The 21,264-nt window shown below is 45.4% G+C and overlaps 1 protein-coding gene across 2 annotated transcripts in view; it reads left to right on the forward strand.

The window, feature by feature from the left end:
* The window catches only part of LOC138303973 (serine/threonine-protein phosphatase 4 regulatory subunit 1-like), a 284,441-nt gene that overhangs the window by 169,720 nt on the left and 93,457 nt on the right, over positions 1–21,264 (forward strand). For both annotated transcript variants that reach the window (XM_069243582.1, XM_069243581.1), the window contains one exon: positions 17,280–17,387. In XM_069243582.1, coding sequence (XP_069099683.1) covers positions 17,280–17,387 — 108 coding nt within the window. The remainder of the gene's footprint in view (positions 1–17,279; positions 17,388–21,264) is intronic.

Genomic DNA, 21,264 nt, shown 5'->3' on the forward strand with positions numbered 1-21,264 from the left:
AACCCTCCGAGCATGTGGTCTCAAAGCCAGCTCCTCTGACCAATTCAGAAACTGCTCTTATGCTGTTAATAAAGCTAACTGGCATTAGAGAAGCACCAGGATTGGTTAGAGTGGGCTGGCTTGGTGCTCCTCTACGCACTGGGGACCTTTACTTGCACTCCACGCAACTGTCTAACACAGCTCTGATTGGTGCTGGATTCTTACCGTTCTGTATAAAACTTCTTTCAAGCGATCCATTTCAAGATTATGACATTACTCTAAGGGATCCTACTCCTGCAACAAGGTGACTTCCTAGTGCCCTTTGACCTTAAGAATGCCTATTTTCTTATACTGATCCTGCACTTGAATCACAGTTCAGGACATGGTAGATGCAAAGCATTATTAGTTCAATTTTACCTTTTAGAAGAATATGTGCCCTAAACGTGTTTCTTAAATGTCTTGCTATGATGGAGTCTAACTTCTGCCCCCAGTGAGTTTGTTTTTACCATTACTTGGACAGTTGATTAGCAAAGTGGAATACAGCACAGCAATTCCTGTCTTTCACGCAGAAAACAGTTTCCTGACTTCATCAATAAGGATTACCATCAGGGTCACAAAGTCCCATTTGCCTCCCATTACACTGATCCAAAAATGATCTTAGTTTAATATTCATTATGAAAGTAGCTAAAACCTTCTTAACTCTGGACAAAAATTAGTGGCTTTTCAGAGGCTTGTTTCACTTTCCTAGACGCCACAATTTCTCACATTGAGAACGGTGATGACGTTGACAGGCATGAAGAGTTAGTCCGCAGTTTACACTTTCAAATATGCCCCTTGATGGTTTGGTGACACAGTAAGTGCAAGCGTCTGAGGATCGGGAGAGTCTAGTCTTGTTTGGTTGTCTCTTCTGATAAAGCACTGGTTACTATGGTAGACATACACATTTCCTCAGTAAGTTGACTCCTTACAGTTTACAGCCCTTATCACAGTCTCCACAGACTTTCCCTTCAAGGGTGGGAGGCACGTATATTAGATTTCAGTGCATAGGACAAATGATCATTGTGAGACAAAATCATTGCATCAATGTGTTGGTTTTACAGTCAGTTTTTTAGCCTTGAATAGCATTTCAACTTCACTTACATTGCAAGAATGTTATATTGTGCAGAATCATTGTGACTATATTCAGAAGCAGGGAGGTCGCGACTCCGTTTACAAAGTGCAGAAATATGTGGCACTGGGCTCTTAAATTCCATGCCCACCTTCTCAAGGAACTCTAGCCTGGGATAGACAATGAATTTGCAGACCTGTTCAATAGGAACATTAAGAGAACGCACACACTCGTACACTCTCTCACTAACACTCTCACTGCCTAATGCTCTCGCCCTTTCACGCACACACTTTCAACTCAAAATTCTCAGCTCTCTCTTCCACAGCTGAGGCACCGAGTCCTAGATTTGTTTGCCACAGGGCAAAACAATAAATGTCCAAACTTCGTATATAGGTTTCTTCCCTACAATTCCGAGAGAATATACTTAGTGGATGAACTGATCACGGATATTTGTTTCCTCTTTTATGCCTCTACCACTTGTCCCAGGAGTTGCTCAAAAGACGTGACTATGATTTTAATTGTGCCAACAGGCGCAGCCGAGGTCCTTGTGCACTTAGTGCTATATATGGCATACAAGTTCACTGCAAGCTCAAGGCATCGAACACCCACTTTTACCACTCCAATTCATAGTTAGTTAAATTAACGTTCATCTCCTGCGGTGTTAGACTTTGAATACCTTAAATTACTTTTATAATTTGTACTTATTCTTTAAAGAGGATGCCACCTACAACACAGACGTACTGTAGAGCAAATTGAAAACACTTTCTTCTTAATTGTAAATGTTCCTCTGTATAGCCACTCACTGCAGGTCTGTTGAATATTGTCAGTTGTCTTTATTCTCGTAAGGATGGAGTACTATCCTTCACTTCTATTCACGTAAATTTGTCAGGGGTAACTGTTCACTTGCAAAACAAAGTCAAATCAAGCTTGGTAAATGTCATTAAGGCCTTCAAAAGTTCTAAGAAGGATTATTCCACCCCAAGCATCCTGTGGGCCTACATGGGATCTCAACATTTTCCTTGCTAGCCTTATGGATCCAGTGTTTGAACCTCAGATTTCCAGCTTACCACGTGTTAAGATAGAAAGTTGTGTTGTTGATCTCCATGCTTCGATGAGCACTCCAGGTGCTCTTTCTTCATGGAATGCCTTTCATTGATGACCATAAAGACGCAAAGAGCTCTTACCTACACATCTACAACTTCTTCTAAAGATAATCTTTAACATCAGTCAAGCTACTCAACTTCCAGCCTTCTTTAAAAGAAAATACCTTCAAGGTAGGTCACGAAGGTCTGTACGTTCAATAGAAATCAAGTTAGTACAAATGTAATAAATAAACCAGAGCAGGCTTTAGGCAAAACGGTTTTTGCCTCATTTACATTCAGGTTTTCTATGCAAGTGCAAACGGACAACTCTGTGCTATTCCGAAGGCATATTCAATATGCAAAAAATATGATTGTCTCTCCTTCGCAACATCCCACTGATATTTGGTTCTGCCAAGAATTTAATATTTCAGTTCACACACTCGGACACAACCGTATTCAATGAGGGATTCAAAAAAAATAACAAAACCTTAGATGGAGTATGTGTGCAGATGCAGTGCAGGTATGTGATTTCAAACTATTTTTTTTTTTACATTACCCACGAGCACACATATAAGAAGTTGGTCTGATTTAAACGTCAAATCTAGGACTTTAACAATAGTTTGGGCCTCCTTTTTTTTTTTTTTGTAGCAATGTGTAAACTTGAAGCCTGCATTGTTCAGTTAAAGTAGACAAGTGAGTATGATGTAGATTCTTCGCTGTCATTAACTGTTGCATTATTAAGTCTCAAGACTTTCAGAAGAATTTGGTAATGTGTTCACGCCAACATTTTTTTATGCATTATGGGAGCCAGTAGACAGATGCATAGTGGCATATGTCATCACATTGTAACAGAAGGGGCTGACAGACCCTTTTCAGGACGGCATAGAGACCATTTAGTTTGAGAAACTGCAGGTACTGCTTCATCGACATGGAAAGAGGATTACATTTGTAAAGTAGCTTCTGGGAAAACTGTCAAAACATTTGTAGCTACTAGTTTCCTGACTCTTATTCCACATCAGCTGTTCAAGCAGGTCAGGTCTGCATCTGGAGGCTTTTGAAATATATTTTGAACTTTATTACTAGTTCCACGTTGTAGGAAAACGGCTCCTTGTTGCAGTCCCCTCCCTCCCCCAACACACTTTTTGCCTGATATTGATGCTGACTGGACTGAGAGTGTGCTGGGACTCTGCTAACCACGCCCCAGCACCAGTGTTCTTTCAATAACAATTTACCATTGTTTCCACAATTGGCATACCCCTGGCACACAGATAAGTCCCTTGCAAAAGGTACCTGTGGTACCAAGGGACCTGTGACCAGGGAAGGTCCCTAAGGGCTGCAGCATGTGTTGTGCCACCATAAGAGACCCCTCATCTAACACATGCATACTAACATTGCAGATTGGGTGTGTTGGTGGGGAGAAAAAGGCAAAGTCGACATGGCATCCCCCTCAGGATGCCATGCACGCAAAACACTGTCGGTGGCATAGGTAAGTCACCCCTCTAGCAGGCCTTAAAGCCATAAGGCAGGGTGCACTATACCGCCGGTGAGGGCATAGCTGCATGAGCAATATGCCACTACAGTGTCTAAGTCCATTCTTAGATATTGTAAGTACAGTGTGGCCATATTAAGTATAGGGTCTGGGAGTTTGTCAAAATGAACTCCACAGTTCCATAATGGCTGCACTGAACACTGGGAAGTTTGGTATCAGACTTCTCAGAATAATAAACCCACACTGATGCCAGTGCTGGACTTATTAAAGAAATGCACACAGAGGGCATCTTAGAGATGCCCCCCTGTATTTTACCCAATCCTTTAGTGCAGGACTGACTGGTCTGTGCCAGCCTGCCACTGAGAGATGGGTTTCTGACCCCCTGGGGTGAGAGCCTTTGTGCTCTCTGGGGCCAGAAACAAAGCCTGCACTGTGTGGAGGTACTTCACACCTCCCCCCTGCAGGAACTGTAACACCTAGCAGTGACCCTGAAAGGCTCCGGCTTTGTGTTACAATGCCCCAGGGCACTCCAGCTAGTGGAGATGCCGGCCCCCCCAGACACAGCCCACACTTTTGGTGGCAAGTCCGGGGAAATAATGAGAAAAACAAGGAGTCACCCCTTCAGCCAGGTCCACCCCTAAGGTGCCCAGAGCTGAAGTGACCCCCTCCTTGGAAAATCCTCCATCTTGTTTAGGAGGATTTAGCCCGATAGGGATCTGCTCCCCTCCCCAAAGGGAGGGAGCACAAGCATGGTATAGCCATTGGCTCCTGCCCTGTGACACTAACACACCCCTAAATTCAGTATTTAGGGGCAACCCTGAACCCAGGACTTCAGAATCCTGAAGACCTACGAAGAAGGACGACTGCTGACCTGAAAACCCCGCAGAGAAGAAGGAAGACAACTGCTTTGGCCTCAGCCCTACCGGCCTGTCTCCTGATTCAAAGAACCTGCACCAGCGACGCATCCTGTAGGCCCAGCAACCTCTGCCGACTTGGAGGACTGCCCTGCAACTACAAAGGACCAAGAAACTCCAGTGGACAGTGGCCCTGTCTAAACCAGCAAGAATAAACCATCTTTAAAGGGACTCCCACCTGCTCCAGAAGCAGGAGTCCCCACCACTTTGCACCGACACCTCTGGCCCGTGTGCAGAGAAACCAACAACCCAGAGAGGATCCCCAGGTGACTCTGATGATGTGTCCACCCTGGGCTTACCTCTCTGCACCCCCACGACGATGCCTGCAGAGAGAATCCCGAGGACCCCCCTGACCGCGACTGCCCGGTAAGAAGAAACCTGATGCCTGGAAGAAGCACTGCACCCGCAGCTCCCAGGCCTGTGAAGAACCAACCACAGGTGAAGCAGTGACCAACAGGCGGCCCTCACCCTTGTCCAGTCGGTGGCTGGCCTGAGAAGACCCCCTGTGCCCTGTCTGCAACTTCTGAGTGACCCCTCGGGTCCCTCAATTGATTTCTATTACAAACCAGACGCCTTGTTTGCCCACTGCAGCCGGCTGCCCCTGTGCCGCTGAGGGTGTACTTTGTGTGCCTACTTGGGACGCCCCCACACAATGCTATACAAAACCCACCCTGGTATGCTCCCCGAGTATGCAGGCACTTACTTGCCTGCAGACTGGAACCGGAGCACCCCGTCTCCATAGACACCTATGTTATTTGGGCCCCTCTTTGGCCTCTGCACCTGACCGGCCCTGTGTTGCTGGTGCTGGGTGTTTGGGGTTGACTTGAATCCCAACGGTGGGCTGCCTATGCCCCAGAGACTGAACTTGTAAGTGCTTTACTTACTGTCTTAACCTAACTGTACTTACCTCCCCCAGGAACTGTTGAATTTTGCACTGTCTGCTTTTAAAATAGCTTATTGCCATTTTATGCCAAACTGTGTACATTACTGTTTTGATTCAAAGTCCTTTCTGATGGATACAACTACCTGTGGATTCCTCACCTCATGAATACTCCCATGGCGCCAGCATTCAACGGAAATCTTCTTACTAGTCTCTGCACGTCGACGAGGACGTCACTGTCTCGCACGCGACGCCGTCTGACGTCATACAGGCAATAAGAGGTCCTCGACGACGTGCGGACGTCAGTTCCCTTTTTTCCGTGCATTCGAAACGGTTATCTTCGAGGGAGCAACTGTTACTCTTGTGGTTACAGTGTATATCTTGCTGCGTACTTCTTCTCTGTGGAAATAATGTCGCAGAGAAAGTCTGGATTTAAGCCTTGTCGTGAGTGTGGAGGCAAGATGTCGGTGACGGATCCTCATTCCGATTGCCTTTGGTGTTTGAGCTCCGACCACGACGTCTCGACTTGTGATTCGTGTCAGCACATGAATCCGAAGGCCATTAAAGAACGCGAGGCGAAGCTGTTTATGGCCAAGTCAAAGGAGAAGCATCACAAGAAAAAGTCTTCTCCAAGACATCGGCGTCATCGAGACTCCCGGCGCCGTAGAGAATCTCGGCGTCATTCAAGGGAGGCTCGTTCCAGGTCTCCGGATCGGCGCCGGAGGACATGGGAGGTCAGCCCCACGGTGACGCCGCATCCTTCGACGCCGTTGCTCTCTCCGACGTCTCCAACTTCGCCTGGACAGGCGTCGGTGATTGAGGTATTGGAGCCTCAGGTGTTTTCTCCGGCGCAGAGGCCGGAGTCGGGGTCGCCTCCGAGTCAGGCACCCCAGTATCCGGCTTTTCCCACCCCTGGAGCCGATAGTTCCGCATTCTTGAATGCGATGTATGCCATCTTCCAACAGATGGCTCCAGGGGGTGCTCCGGCTGGGCCTTTGGCCTTTTCTTTGGGTGATCCTGCGCCTCTTCGGCCGGCACCCTTTATGCCCTTTCTCCCGTTTGGGAACGTGGGCTCGGCGCCAGTGTCGGCGCCGGTGGCCGCTCCGATGGCTTCGGAGGGATTGGCCCCAGGGATTTCCATCCCGTCGACGTCGAGATTTCGGCCTGTGACTCCGGTGGGTCCATCCGTTTCATCTGCTCTTCAGTCGGCGCCGAAGTTACCTGTGGCGCCGGATGCGGCGTCGGTGGCTTCGGAAGATCGGCGCCGATCTCCGACTTCGGCGGAGGTGTTGTCGACTCCGCGGATTGAGCAACGACTGCATTCAAGGAGGCGTGCTCTCCGGGTACTAGAGGAGCAGGAGTACCAACGAGCCCTAGAGGAAGGAGAGCTAGAGGACTCGGGTGATGGGCTGCGTGGACTGGAGTCGGCCAGTGGGCTGGACACTTCCCCTGAGTGGGACCTTTCGTCCCCGGGGGAATATACCGAGGAAGCTGCTTCCTTTCATACAGTGGTACGGAAGGCAGCTAGTTTTTTGGACCTGCCTTTGCCGGTGGTGGAGGCGAAACAAAACCTTTTGACAGAGGTGTTGCATCCGGCCTCAGCCGCGGCGGAGCCTCTATTACCTTTTAATGACGCTCTGCTGGATCCGGTTTTAGAGGTGTGGAAGAAGCCGGCATCTTCCCCAGCAGTTCACAGAGCCGTGGCCAGGAGGTATCGGACGGCTCCAACTGATCCTGGTTTCCTATCTAGGCACCCTACGCCGGAGAGCTTGGTTGTGCAGGCCTCCTGTTCGTCCAAATCAGCGCCTGGTTCTTTCCCGACGGTGCCTGGGGACAGAGACTCAAAAAAGCTAGAGGCGCAGTCGAAGAAGATTTTTTCGTCCTGCAGTCTGGCGTTAAAAGCCACTAATGCGACCTGTATCCTGGGGAGGTATATTCATGCTCTGATGGATGACATCTCCTCTTCGTTTACGGAGCTTCCCCAGGGTCTTTTGGATCTTGTCTCTGATGCCCAGGCTGCTGCGACCCAAATTATCCAGACGGGACTGGATACCACCGACTCGGTAGCCAGAGCAATGGGCACAACTGTGGTGGAAAGGAGACAGGCCTGGCTACGTAACTCGGGCTTTTCGGCAGATGTACAGTCCACATTGTTGGATCTCCCGTTTGATGGGGACAAACTGTTTGGGGCTAAGGCTGATTCGGCCTTGGAACGTTTTAAGGAGAGCAGGGCCACGGCTAAGTCGTTGGGACTCCAAGCTCCTTCTTCCACGGCCTCTTCCAGATTCTTCAGGAGGTTTCGTGGATTTGGGCGTGGCTCTTCCTCCTCTTCCTTTCGGGGAAGATATCAGCAACCTGCCTCTTCCCACCCCTATAGATCTTTTAGGGGGAGGGGTAGGGTCCGCACCAGGGGAGCCTCTCAGCAGCACTCTGCCTCTTCCTCATCCTCTGGCGGGGTGCAGCAGGGGAAGCAGCCTTAGGCTTCCACCATTTCCCACTCACTCCTCTCCTGTAGGGGGAAGATTACAGCATTTTCTCACCAAATGGGAGACTGTTACGTCGGACACTTGGGTTCTCAGTGTTGTGGGAAAAGGCTACACCCTTCCCTTTCGGGAGTTTCCGCCCCTCATCCCGCCCCGCCCTTCGTATTGTTCACAAGAACACCTCCTGTTGCTAGAACAGGAGGTAGAAGTCCTCCTTTTAAAGGGCGCGGTGGAGTTGGTCCCGGAGCAGGAAAGGGGTCAAGGAGTTTACTCAAGGTATTTCCTGATTCCCAAGAAGGATGGTCGTTTGAGACCAATTCTGGACCTGAGGATCTTGAATTGGTTCCTCAAGCAGGAAAAGTTCAAGATGCTGACCCTAGCACAGGTGCTTTTGGCGTTGAACATGGAAGACTGGATGGTGTCTGTCGACTTGCAGGATGCTTACTTTCATATCCCGATACTCAAGTCACACAGGAAGTATCTCCGGTTTGTGGTGGGATCGCAACACTACCAGTTTGCGGTCCTTCCGTTTGGTCTTACTTCAGCACCTCGAGTCTTCACGAAGGTGATGTCGGTGGTTGCGGCAGAGCTCAGAAGGAAGGGGATAGCAGTATTCCCTTACTTGGACGATTGGTTGATCAAAGCCAAGTCCCCGGAGCTTGTGTTGCGTCATCTGCAGTCAACAACCCAGTTGTTGTTCGACCTGGGCTTTTCGGTGAACGAGCCCAAATCTCACCTGGAGCCCTCTCAGCGCCTCCTGTTCATAGGGGCAGTACTGGATACGACATTGGGTCGGGCCTTTCCTCCGCCTCAGCGGATTCAAGATATTCAGGATTTGGTTCCAATGTTTCGAAATGGAGCGGTAGTTCCAGTCCTCAAGGTCCTTCGTCTGCTCAGTCTTTTTGCCTCCTGCATTCTGTTGGTCACGCATGCTCGCTGGCACATGAGGGCTCTTCAGTGGTGCCTCCGAAGGCAGTGGTCTCAACACAGAGGGGATCTAGAGGGTACTGTCAAGATCTCAAGAGATGCTGCTGTGGATTTGAAGTGGTGGATTGCAAGCAACAATCTTTCACAAGGAAAACCGTTCCAGCAGTCGCCACCAGTGGCCACAGTCATAACGGATGCTTCCACTCTAGGGTGGGGAGCTCATCTGGGGGATCTGGAGATCAAAGGTCTTTGGTCTCCAGAGGAACAGATTTTTCACATCAATCTGTTAGAGTTACGGGCTGTACGACTGGCTCTCAAGGCCTTCCTCCCTTCCCTTCGTGGTCAGTCGGTTCAGGTCCTAACGGACAATACTACCACGATGTGGTACATAAACAAGCAGGGAGGAGTGGGGTCGTACCTTCTCTGCAGAGAAGCTCTTCGACTATGGTCCTGGGCAAAGGACCATCGGATTTGCTTGATAGCAAACCATCTGGCCGGAGTCTTGAACGTGCGTGCGGACAGTCTCAGTTGCCACTTCTCGGCAGACCACGAGTGGCGTCTCCATCCAGATCAAGTCCGTTTAATCTTCCAGAAGTGGGGGTTTCCTCGGGTAGATCTGTTCGCCACTCGAGAGAACGCGCATTGTCCGTTGTTCTGCAGCCTTCAGTATCCGATGCAGGAAGCGTTGGGGGACGCGTTTCAAATGACCTGGTGCGGCCAGTTGCTTTACGCGTTTCCTCCCATACCCTTGATTCCTCGAGTATTGAGGAAGATTCGCCAAGACCGGGCTCTAGTAATCGTAATAGCTCCGGATTGGCCAAGGAGGGTGTGGTACTCCGACCTTCTCCAACTCTCAACGTGCCCGCCGCTCCGTCTCCCTTTCAGGGCAGACCTCCTCTCGCAGTCGCAGGGGCAGGTTCTACACCCCAACCTCCAGAGTCTGCACCTACATGCCTGGAGATTGAACGGGGCAACCTGAGTTCCTTCTCTCTCCCGCCTGAGGTAGTGGATGTTATATTAGCGGCCAGGCGACACTCCACTAAATCTATCTACGCTAATAGGTGGTCTAAATTTGTTGCGTGGTGTGGAGAGAGGCAGATTGATCCTTTACAAGCTCATCTATCGGACGTTTTGTCTTTTGCTCTATCTCTGGCGCAGAAAGGTTGTGCAGTGGCTACCATTAAAGGTTATTTATCGGCCTTGTCAGCCTTCATATGTCTTCCAGACCAACCATCTTTATTTAAATCCCCTATTGTTATCAGATTCTTGAAAGGTCTTCTAAATCAATATCCTCCAAAGCCATTCGTTATGCCGCAATGGGATTTGTCCTTAGTCCTGACTTTCCTTATGGGGTCCCCTTTTGAACCTATGCATTCTTGCCCCTTGAGGTATTTGTTTTTAAAAACAGTCTTCCTGATAGCTATAACATCAGCAAGGAGAGTGAGTGAGTTGCAGGCCTTATCAGTAAAACCCCCTTATACAACTTTTTATGGGGATAAGGTGGTGTTGAGGACCAAGGCTGCTTTCCTCCCGAAGGTTGTTTCACCCTTCCATTTGGATCAGGCAATTACTTTGTCCACGTTCTATCCTCCGCCTCATCCTTCCAAAGAGGAAGAAAGACTGCACCGTCTGGATCCAAAGAGAGCGTTGAGCTTCTTTATCGATAGAACAAAGGATTTCAGGCTGGAGGATCAGCTGTTTATTGGATACGTGGGCAAGAGGAGAGGAAAGGCAGTCCACAAGAGAACACTATCCAGGTGGGTTGTTCTTTGCATTAAAATATGTTACTCTTTGGCAAAGAAGGATCCTCCTGAGGGCATTAGAGCTCATTCCACCAGAGCTAAGTCGGCCACTTCGGCCTTAGCCAGAGGTGTTCCTGTGGTCGACATCTGCAAGGCCGCAACTTGGTCGTCCCTTCACACTTTTGCAAAACATTACTGTTTAGATTCTGAGGTTAGAAGGGACGGCCATTTTGCACGGTCAGTGCTGCAGGATTTCTTGGTTTGACCATTTAGGCACCCACCGCCGGGCGTGGTACTGCTTTGGGACTCTATTCATGAGGTGAGGAATCCACAGGTAGTTGTATCCATCAGAAGAACGAGTTACTTACCTTCGGTAACGACTTTTCTGGTGGATACATTAGCTACCTGTGGATTCCTCACGGTCCCACCCGCCTCCCCGTTGCCTTTATGGTCTTGCCAAGTAATCCTTGAGTGCGCTCCTCTTGATCTTTGAGGGTGCAATAGATGTATATATATAATATATTTATATATATATGGGTATATGTGTATATATCTTTATGTATATACTTGGTGTGTGTATATATTTTTAAAAAAGAAAGAGTTTTATATATATATATATATATATGTACATAAAAAAGATTTACAGTTATTCATACAATGTGGTGTATTTTTACAATATAATGGATGTTGCTTTGTTCTTTCATTGCATTGCCTGGTTGTTCTCATGCACGTAAAAAATGATTGGTACTGACGTCCGCACGTCGTCGAGGACCTCTTATTGCCTGTATGACGTCAGACGGCGTCGCGTGCGAGACAGTGACGTCCTCGTCGACGTGCAGAGACTAGTAAGAAGATTTCCGTTGAATGCTGGCGCCATGGGAGTATTCATGAGGTGAGGAATCCACAGGTAGCTAATGTATCCACCAGAAAAGTCGTTACCGAAGGTAAGTAACTCGTTCATCTGAACCTATGCAAAGTACCTTGCATTTAATGTACTTGCCTGCAATTTGAATCTTGTGGTTCTAAAATAAATTAAGAAAAGAATATGTTTCTATAAAAAAAAAAAACTATTTGCCTGGATTTAAGTCATTGAGCGTGTGTTCTCATTTATTGCCTGTGTGTGAACAACACATGCTTAACACTACCCTCTGATAAGCCCAACTGCTCGACCACACTACCACAAATAGAGCATTAGTATTATCTATTATTGCCTTTGTCAAGCCTCTTGGGGAACCCCTGGACTCTGTGCACACTATCTCTCACTTTGGGATAGTATATACAGAGCCAGCTTCCAACACGTCTCCTGGCTTTCCCATTACTCCTTGCTTGGGGGTGTGCTTATAAATCTAATAATTATAAATGATAAAGAAAAGCACTAGGAGACAGAAGTGTTATGATGTGCAACCTCATTCCTCTGTCATCCTGCTGTCTCCTTCCAAAATGGTTGGGAATTGCCTTAAAGCGTCTGAAAAAAGATTGATGTAACCTTAAAAAAAAATTGTAGGCCTCTTCCCTTTTGAAGAAGCACCTTTTTGAGCTCCGTCAACAACCTCTGCGTCACCAATGGTGAGAGAGAGATACCCTTGATATTTTATGAAGCTATTTGTTCATAGTCTCTGTTTCTGATATTTTTCACATTGAAAACTGCAACAACACAATAAAGCACAAATTAAATGTGTAGAGAGGGTCAAAAGGGAGGTAGATGAGTGAATAAAGTTGCTGACGCCTGAACTATGATGCTCTAGATAGACCGATCACCTTATAATTGAAAGCTTGGAATTGGGACGTGAAGCAGAGGCTAGCCCACGTGATAACATCGAAGAAAATAAAACGATTTTGAAATCGAGGCTCTAGGAGAAGAGAATGTAAGCTCTGCCAATTGTTTCCCAGCTGAGGTCAGACTAACGCAGACTAGTCATTATCCCCGCACTCCTGCACTTGACCCTTCTGACAAGGATTTCAGAGCTCCATGAACTGAGCCATGACGCTGTTTGCAATGTGCCAACTGACAGAAATGTGTGATAAAAATTGTTGCCATTGATATCTAAATGCATGGCAGTTTGCATTAATGTGCTGCCAGCGTGATGTTAGAAGAGGTCACTAGTATCTTAGAGTATACAGCGCAGATCGTCACCACGCCTGCGACTTGAGCTGCCCAATGTTCTGCGTCATTGACTGCGCCACATGGAGAGCCACCACCCCAGCACACCGAGAGTCACTCTGGCCCTGCTGTGGCTGCTGCATAGATCCCTCTGGAAGCCGAATGAAACCAAGATCATGTCCTCAAGAGGCTTTGTGCTGTTGCACACAGGAATGCAATAACCACTGTAAACAGGGAACATACTTTACACTCGGGGAGCGCCTGACATCAGGGCCAACCAGTCTAAGTATTGGTCCAGTCAGGGGGCTTAACGCACACCGCTTTTAGTTGACGCTTAGCGTCACAAACGGCCTTGACATTCACACACTGCCTTAGAGCAGCCACGTGAGCTGGACACGTCTACGCTGTGAGCATGCAGAAAGCGCTTCACCTGCAGCTGTCTGTGGCCTACGTAGCCTGGGAGACAGGCGGCGGCTAGAAGCACGGGATGTAACATTTAGGCTTCGGGGGAAAAAAAATCGAAATTTTGAATGACACAACCCTGCTCTTTTCCCTTCACCTACCCCTATCCTCTACCTCAAACACCATTAGAATCCTCGCCGACCAAAGCTCCAGAGGCAATACTAGAAAAATACATTGACCCAAGCTGAAACCTGCAAATACAGGCGATATATGAATTCTGTTTTGTTTCTAAGGTTAATTACGGTGCGGGGAAGAGGTCCCCTAAAAGGTAAACGAAGGGGGTGTCACAAAGTCCTTGGCGAAGATGAGTGCACACGTACCATAATGCAAATTAGGGAAGACAATACATAACTACATGAACACTCTTTCCTTAAACTAGCATTGTCCAGCCGCACCAGTAATAACTTAGCATTTCTTCTGCATTCTTCTGTTTACTGGTGAATACGATGTATTAGAAGCTAAATCGCACATAGTCAGCTCGTGCTATTCAACTGACAGCCCTTTGCATGTCAGGAGTTTGAACACGTCATTACAACATTTAAATTACAAGTCCCAGAATGCAGCTTGCTGTAGGTTAATAGACATGACTAGCGTTGATTGCTGGACTTCACATTTAGCCACTTACCAGTTAATCTAATGGTTTTCTCTGAGAGAAGACCTTGGGAGAGGGATGCTGCATGTTCGGAAATGGAGTCACTTGTGCTGGCATACAGGTTGGGGGGGTGGGCATGCTTGAAGGAATGCCACAGGAGCTTGTGAGAAGCACTGCAGCACCGGAGACAGAGAATGCAGTTAAAATCTGGATGGAAGGTACTGTAAACTATTCAATATCCTGAAAGCAGCGTGGTAAGTGAGAGTGCTGCAGAATCAGAGTCACCTGGTGGTGTATGCAGGGATAGAATTGCTACTGGAGTTAGAAAAGAAAATAATCATTGCCGCAACCTCGAGTGATGGAAGTTGCGGATGCTGGCAGGGGTGAGAAGAAAAGGTTTGTAGAGGAATCCTGCATTCTGAAATGGCAAAACATTGTGGCACTATAGCTCGGACTGTCAGGTTAATTTGCAATTTCTACTTCTATTGGGCACAATTGCTTTGCTTGGATGTGATAGACCTTACAAGCTAGGGCAATACGTCTGCTGGCTAGTTTCCATAATGTGTCTTCCAAAGTGTCTCACATAGCAGATGGAAATGTCACTTTAGCAGGTTACAAACAGAAATGTCACGTATAAGCAACCTTAAAACTTGGCCGATCGGAAAGTTGTTACAAAAAAAAAAAGTAAGATTGACAAGTTTACTTAGGAGCTTTATTCACCAGTGTATTTTGCTAAATGAATCATAAATGCACCCTCCCATGTTAAAAATAATAATGAGGTGTTAGATTTGGCATCCTTAGTGGGTTTTTACCCCGAACATTTTGTCTTCAACCCTCCTGTTTGCCCATTTCGTTTTTGCTGGCTTTAGGATTCTGAGCACTTTACCACTGCTAACCAGTGCTAAAATGCTTGTGCTCTTTCATTAAAACATGATGGGATTGGCTTATACCCTATTGGCATATTTAATTTACTTGAAGGACCCTAGGAACGTGGCACTACTTGTGCCTAGGCCCTAAAAATTAAATGATACTAGTGGGCTAGCAGCACCTCTTGTGCAACCTATTTAAGTAGCTCTTTAAACATGTCTCAGTCCTGCCATTGCGGCCTGTGTGTGCAATTTTAAACTGCCATTTCGAGCTGGAAAAGTAAACCTTTTACCGTCCCAAACCTTCATTTGTTTGATACGTATGTCACCACTTAGATAGGCCATAGACAGGCAGAGGGCAGGTTGAAATGTATTTAAAATGAAGGACATGCACTTTTTAGCTTTACATGCCATAGTAGTGAAAAACTCATACATTTGTTTTTCACTACTTCAAGGCCTACATCTCGCATTGGATAACATTGGAGTTACCTTTTAAATTCCATAAGCTGTACCTTCCAAATGGAAATAAGTAATTCATTCATCTTTTTGATTGTAATGAAAAATCATAACATGAAGTCATTTTAAGTTGCAATTTTAGAAAGTTGGGATTGTCCTGCCTTAGCCATTTTGTGCCTGCAGCGTGTCTCTGAGTTGCGTAACTGGGTGTAGTTGACAGTTCAGCTTTGTGTATTCCTCCTAGACAGCCACACTTGATACAGAGCTTATGTGTGCTTGGATGGTCCATCACTGGCTGGATGGGAGGGATGAGAAGGGGTGCCCCACTTACACTTGAATACACTTGTGTCCTGCCTCCACAGAAAGGACTGCATACCCGCCCCCCCCGTGTTAAGTCATGACCAGAGCAGGGAAGGCAGGGCACCTGTGCATTTCAAAGGCAGGCCTCCAGAAGCTTCTCCCAGGATATAAATATTGGGTCACCACTTCAATACACTTCTGGCACTATGGATACTCTGCCTGGAAGAACGGGTACTGTGCTGCTGAAAGGACCGCTACTCTGCTGGACTGCTGTCTGCTGCCTTCTCGCCTGGGTAAAAAGGACTGGTCCTGCATGTGTAGACCTGAGGGCACCAAATTGACTCCAAGGGCTAGTTGGCTGGCCTTGTGACTTGAGCCTCAGGGATTGAAAACTTGAACAACCTCGACCCCAACATGTAGACTCTGCCATCAGTGAGTCTTTGCCCTGCCAAGTGATGCCACCCCAGTCCTGGACCCCTTCGAAGTCAGCCCTAAGGTGCTCTGCAGCCTCTCTGGATACAGTTGAACAGACACATCTCTTTTGCTATCCTGCACAACCTCAAGCAGAACCAACGCTTTTCATTGCTGTGTGGATCTTCCCTGTTCCAAAGACCCTAATTGCAGCCAGCAACTCATTGGAAACGCCACTATGCAGTGCATCCTTGCCACAGGCCCTCACATCCCTTGGCGACAATGACATGCTCTGTATCACAACCTTGAACCCTCTCTGAACCGACACATTGCCCCAAAAGAGCGATGCACCCTGGACATTGGACTTCACTTCACTATGCAAGCCCTCATTGGTGGAATCTTTAACAACGATGTAGGCCAACGCACCACAGCCTCACCGCATTTCTTCAGCTGTGCAACCCATTTCATTGCAGACCCTTCCAACACCCCCCAAACCAGGAATAAAGGTACACTGTTCAGTGGGCCTATCTGTAGCCGACAATCACAATCAGCCTGAACTTTTGACTTTGTCCTGGTCCGGTTAGACTGGATTTCCACAGTTGGCACTTTGTGTTTCTTTGAGCTATTTTCACAGAAATCTTAAAACTTGCATATCTCTGGTTCTACTGGTTGAATTTTTATCATTTTGGTCATGTTTAATTTATTCATAAATACTCGATTTGTTCTAATCTAGTGTGGGATACTTTTGTGTGCTATTTTCACTTTATTACTGTTTGAAGTGTTGTACAAATACTTTACACATTTCCCCTAAATTAAGCCTGTCTGCTCTGTGCCATGCTACCAGAGCATCAGCACAGGTTAGTTTAGGTAAGGCTTGCGCTTCACACTGGAAAAAATTGTAGTTACTGCTTGACCAAGGTTCACACTTCAATGAACCAACAACCCAGTTTATTACATGAGGTAAAAAAAAATGAACGCGAATTTCAGTGGAGTAACCTCTAGTACAAATAAGATATGTTGGACATTGGGTTCATGAGGTGCTTTAATATAGTGTTGAATACTGTTCGATTAGGTCATTGGTCGAGCACTGATCACCTTTGGCGATCATTGCATCAACTGTAATGATATTATTGGTAGGTGCAGCAGTGCTAAACATGCTTATTTAACTTTGGGATGGAACAAAATGCCCAAATACTTACATTACTTTTCTAGCTAATTTATTGTAATGATTTTCTTTATTATTGCTCTCTAAGAACTGTAAATTATTCCTAGCATGATGATCAAAATATGCATGTGAATCTATGAATTCTGTCTCACAATAATGCAAGTTACTTGTTAAGTACCTTTTTTTTGTTCCTCACTCTCCTCGAAAAAGTCTGAAATTTGAAAAGACCAAAAATAAACATGAGAAAAACCTTAACTGATAAACAATCGATACACACGTAATCCTCTTCAGTAATCTTCTGTTTCATATTTTTTTGTGTTAGATTATTTGTAAAATGACTTCAATGATGAGCCGAGACACTGTGGAACAGATGCTCCTGCCTCGTTTCTGTGATCTGTGTAGTGATGGAAAATTATTCCAAGTCCGCAAGGTCGGTATGACTCTTTTCTCTGGTTATATAGATTGATGCAGTAAGTTCACAACATTTGCTTTTATTCAGCTTTTTTACGTCATTATATATATATTATTCCCTTACCTATTGTTCATTTTAAGAGGAAATGAGGAAGAAAATGATTTACTCTTGACAAATCATGGCATATGTTCAGGGCTAAGCTGTTAATGATGCAGTTTGCAAGTGCATGTTTGGCTCACTAAGGAGTGAATCTACTTAGGTTTCAATGAACCCTATAGATATGTGGAAATTAACACCGTTTTATAAGTAGTTAAGTCATTGTTTCATGGATGCTGAGCTTGAGTGAATCAAGACGTAAAGGCAGCTTAGTAAGAAACAGCAATTGAATTTGAATGGTAGCATGCCATTCTCACTGAAATTGTAGTTATATGGGTTATGTAGACTCCTGTCGGGAATTAAGTCAATTTTTTTTTTTTTTTTAACCCTTCTTCCGGTAGAGCTGGTGATGATGATCAGCCTTTTCTCATATTTCACTTTTATTGGTATTGATTTAAATCTTTCATTTAGCAGGTATAATCTCAATTATCTAGACAAAAACATATTTCTTCCATTGACAATACCTCTTACATTATACTTTGCTGGTGACGTTTATGTTTCGATTGAAAGGCTGTGAGTAAGATAGCTTGAGGTATGGGTGAGTTCCAGGCATTCAATGGGTTTTAATGGCATAATCTGTGAAATGTGAAATGGACTCAGCAATGCATGATTTAACGTGACCAGATTAAGAGTGGCAGTGTGATAGCCTAAATCGATTTTAGCACACTGAAACACATATATATATATATATATATATAGAGAGATATATATATATATATATATATATATGTGTGTATATATATATATATGTATATATATATATATGTATATATATATGTAGATAAATAGATTTATATTTTTAATATGTATATTCTTTGTGTGAATATAGGTATAATTGTAGTGAAAACCTATTTGGCCCACTAATGTTACTTATACACAGTGTACTAATAACAAGAATTGACATAGCCAATAGGTCGCGCCTTTGAGACCTTGTGTTTAGTTTGAGCTCTTGGTTTTGTTAACGTTGTATTGATGAGGAAGTGTGCTGATGCGGAGATGTGCTTTGCTTACGGTTTGTGGTGGTGTGTTAATGAGGTGGTGCTTAATGATGCTGAGGTGGTGCCGAGTGATGGTGTGCCTCTGTGGTGCTGTTTAGGAGGTGCTGAGTTGGTGCTAAGGTGGTGCTGATTTTTGTTAGATATAGAGCATGAAAGTTTGTAAGTTGTTTGTAAAGGGGTGTAGATTTGTGTTAAGTGGTATTATGTGAAGTGGCGTGAAATGTTGCCTGGAATTAAATTATGTGGAGTGTGATTATATGTAGTGGAGTCGAATTATTATAAGTGCATAATGTGCATATATGGCATGCGATTCTGTGAAATGATGTGAAATTATTTGGCGTAGAACTGTGTGGCACGAAGTGAAATTGCTAGACAAGTATTGTGTGGCGTGTAGTGCAATTGTGTGGCGTGCAGTAGTATGGAATGGAGTGCAGCTGTGTGACATGAAGTGCAATTGTGTCGAATGGAATGATGTGGAGTGGCATTATGCCGCACAAAGTTGAATTGTGTAACGAAGCGGACTTATGTGCGAAGTGGAATTATGCCGAGTGGAGTGGATTTGTGTGAAGTGGAGTCCAGTTATGTGCATGCAGTGGAATTACGTTTTATGGAATTGCGTTTTGTGGAATTATGTGGCATGGAACTGTGTGGCACAGAACTGTGTTGCCTGGAGTGCAACAGTGTGGCCTGAAGTGATTTGTGTGGAACTAGAATTATTTGGCTTGCAGTGGAATTATGTGGTGTGGAATTGTGGGGCATGGCGTGGAATGTTATATAGATTTTAGTAGAAATATATGGCATGGAGTTGTGTGGCATATAATTGTGTTGAGTTTAATTGTGGCATAGATTGAAGTGGAATTATGTGGAGTCAAGTCGAATTATGTGTCATAAAGCTGAATTTTGTTTCATGGAGTGGAATTTTGTGGTACTGAGTTTATTTATGTGTTATTGTGCGAAATTATGTAGCGTATGGTGGAATTGTGTGGAGTTGAGTTATGTGTATTTGACTGGAATTATGTGGCATGGAATTGTGGCCTGAAATTTTGTGGTGTGACATGGAATTGTGTTCTGTGGAGTGCAATTGTATGTAATCAAGCGCAAATGTGAGGAGTTGAATCATATGGTGTCGTATTATGTGGCGTGTTGTTGAATTAGGTAGCATGGCATGGAATTATGTGGTGTGAAGGGGCATTATGCAACTCTGAATTATGTGGTATTTCTTGCAATAGTGTGGCGTGTAATTCTGGTGCGCGCATGGTAGATTGAAATTGTGGCGTGGAACTGTGTGGATTTATCCAGAGTTGAACTACATGCTTTGGGGTGACCTTGTGTGGCATGGTGGGCAATTATTAGGGCATGGAATTGTGTGGAGTGGTATGGAATTGTGTGGCGTTGCACCGTGTGACATGGAGTGTAATTGTCAGATGTACAATGAAATACATTTGTATTAAAGCCTTGGTAATAAAGAGACACTCGGTGCAATAGCTACAAATGTAGACACAATTGTGCACATTCTTAAAGAACATGGCACATTATCCATGAATTCTTTGCTCTTACAAAAACTGTAGGCAATCAGGTGTGTGTTGTTTTTGTATTTGTTTAAGGAATGGAGGAAAGAGCGTTTTAGAGAGTTGAAAGCAAAAGGTGACGGGCAGTTTCAGAAAAATGTGTACATTTCTGCTCAGGGCAGATTTGCTGTACTAATACAGAACACAGAAGTCACAAAGGTTACTTGGGGAGGGGGAGTGGGTAGTACGAATACCGGATCAGATAATAAAATTATAAAATTCACGAATAAATACCACCGATATTGCCAACTGATAATATTGTTAATGACAGTCACTTGTGCCGTATTTACATAATTGGGGCCACCATAGGGTTTTAACATTTTAATGCCCGGCAATGTTGAATCAATTTTGCAAATGAGGCGGTTCTGACAAATGCCCAATTACACAAGATTTCTTCTCTTCACGCTTTTTGTTCAATAGAAAAAACACGCACACATGGGAGAAATGGAGAAAGGCAGGGAAGCCCAGTGCCTGAACAGATAAGACAATCATTGAAAGTTGTATTTTCACCTTCACTTGAAATGCGAGGAGCTTCAAAAGTCCTGACTCCGACACTGGGTTTCTAATGAGGTGCGACTGGTCAACAAAACCTGGTCGAAGGGGTGTGGCAAAATTGGCTAACTGCCTCTCACTTCTGACTGAAACCACTGCCGCGTGAAGTTGTCTGCGGTGATGTGTAAAACTTATTCTGTCTCTGAAACATTTTTCAGAAACTTTGTACAAAGCATCGCCCCTCCTTTTAAAAGGAACTTTGACGTACTCCCACTTCGGAAATATAAACAAGCCCAGAAATTCACCATGACCTGCCCTCCCTCCCCCACGCTGCGGAATGCGCTCCTCCTAAGGCAGTGGTGTCCAAACTTTTTAGTGTCGCGCTCCCACAGTTGAAAAATAAAAATCATTGAGCCCCCTCAGAATTTTTCACAATTATTTTATAAAAATAACAATGTTTGAATATGTTTAGACGTATTTAAACATTGTAGTTAAGTACTGTTGCCTTTTTAAAAGTGCAATAACATGTTTCTGCTTAAAACAAAACACTGTTATCTGTGTAATGCTTCTTTTGGCCAGAGCCTGCAACCCCCCCCCTCACTTGAGGCCCCCCTGGGGGCCCGCCCCCCAGTTTGAAGATCTCTGCCCTAAGGTAACCCATTTGGGTTAAAAACACAGAAC

This window comes from Pleurodeles waltl, chromosome 7 (assembly GCF_031143425.1).
Source record: "Pleurodeles waltl isolate 20211129_DDA chromosome 7, aPleWal1.hap1.20221129, whole genome shotgun sequence".
In the NCBI taxonomy this organism is placed as follows: Eukaryota; Metazoa; Chordata; class Amphibia; order Caudata; family Salamandridae; genus Pleurodeles; species Pleurodeles waltl.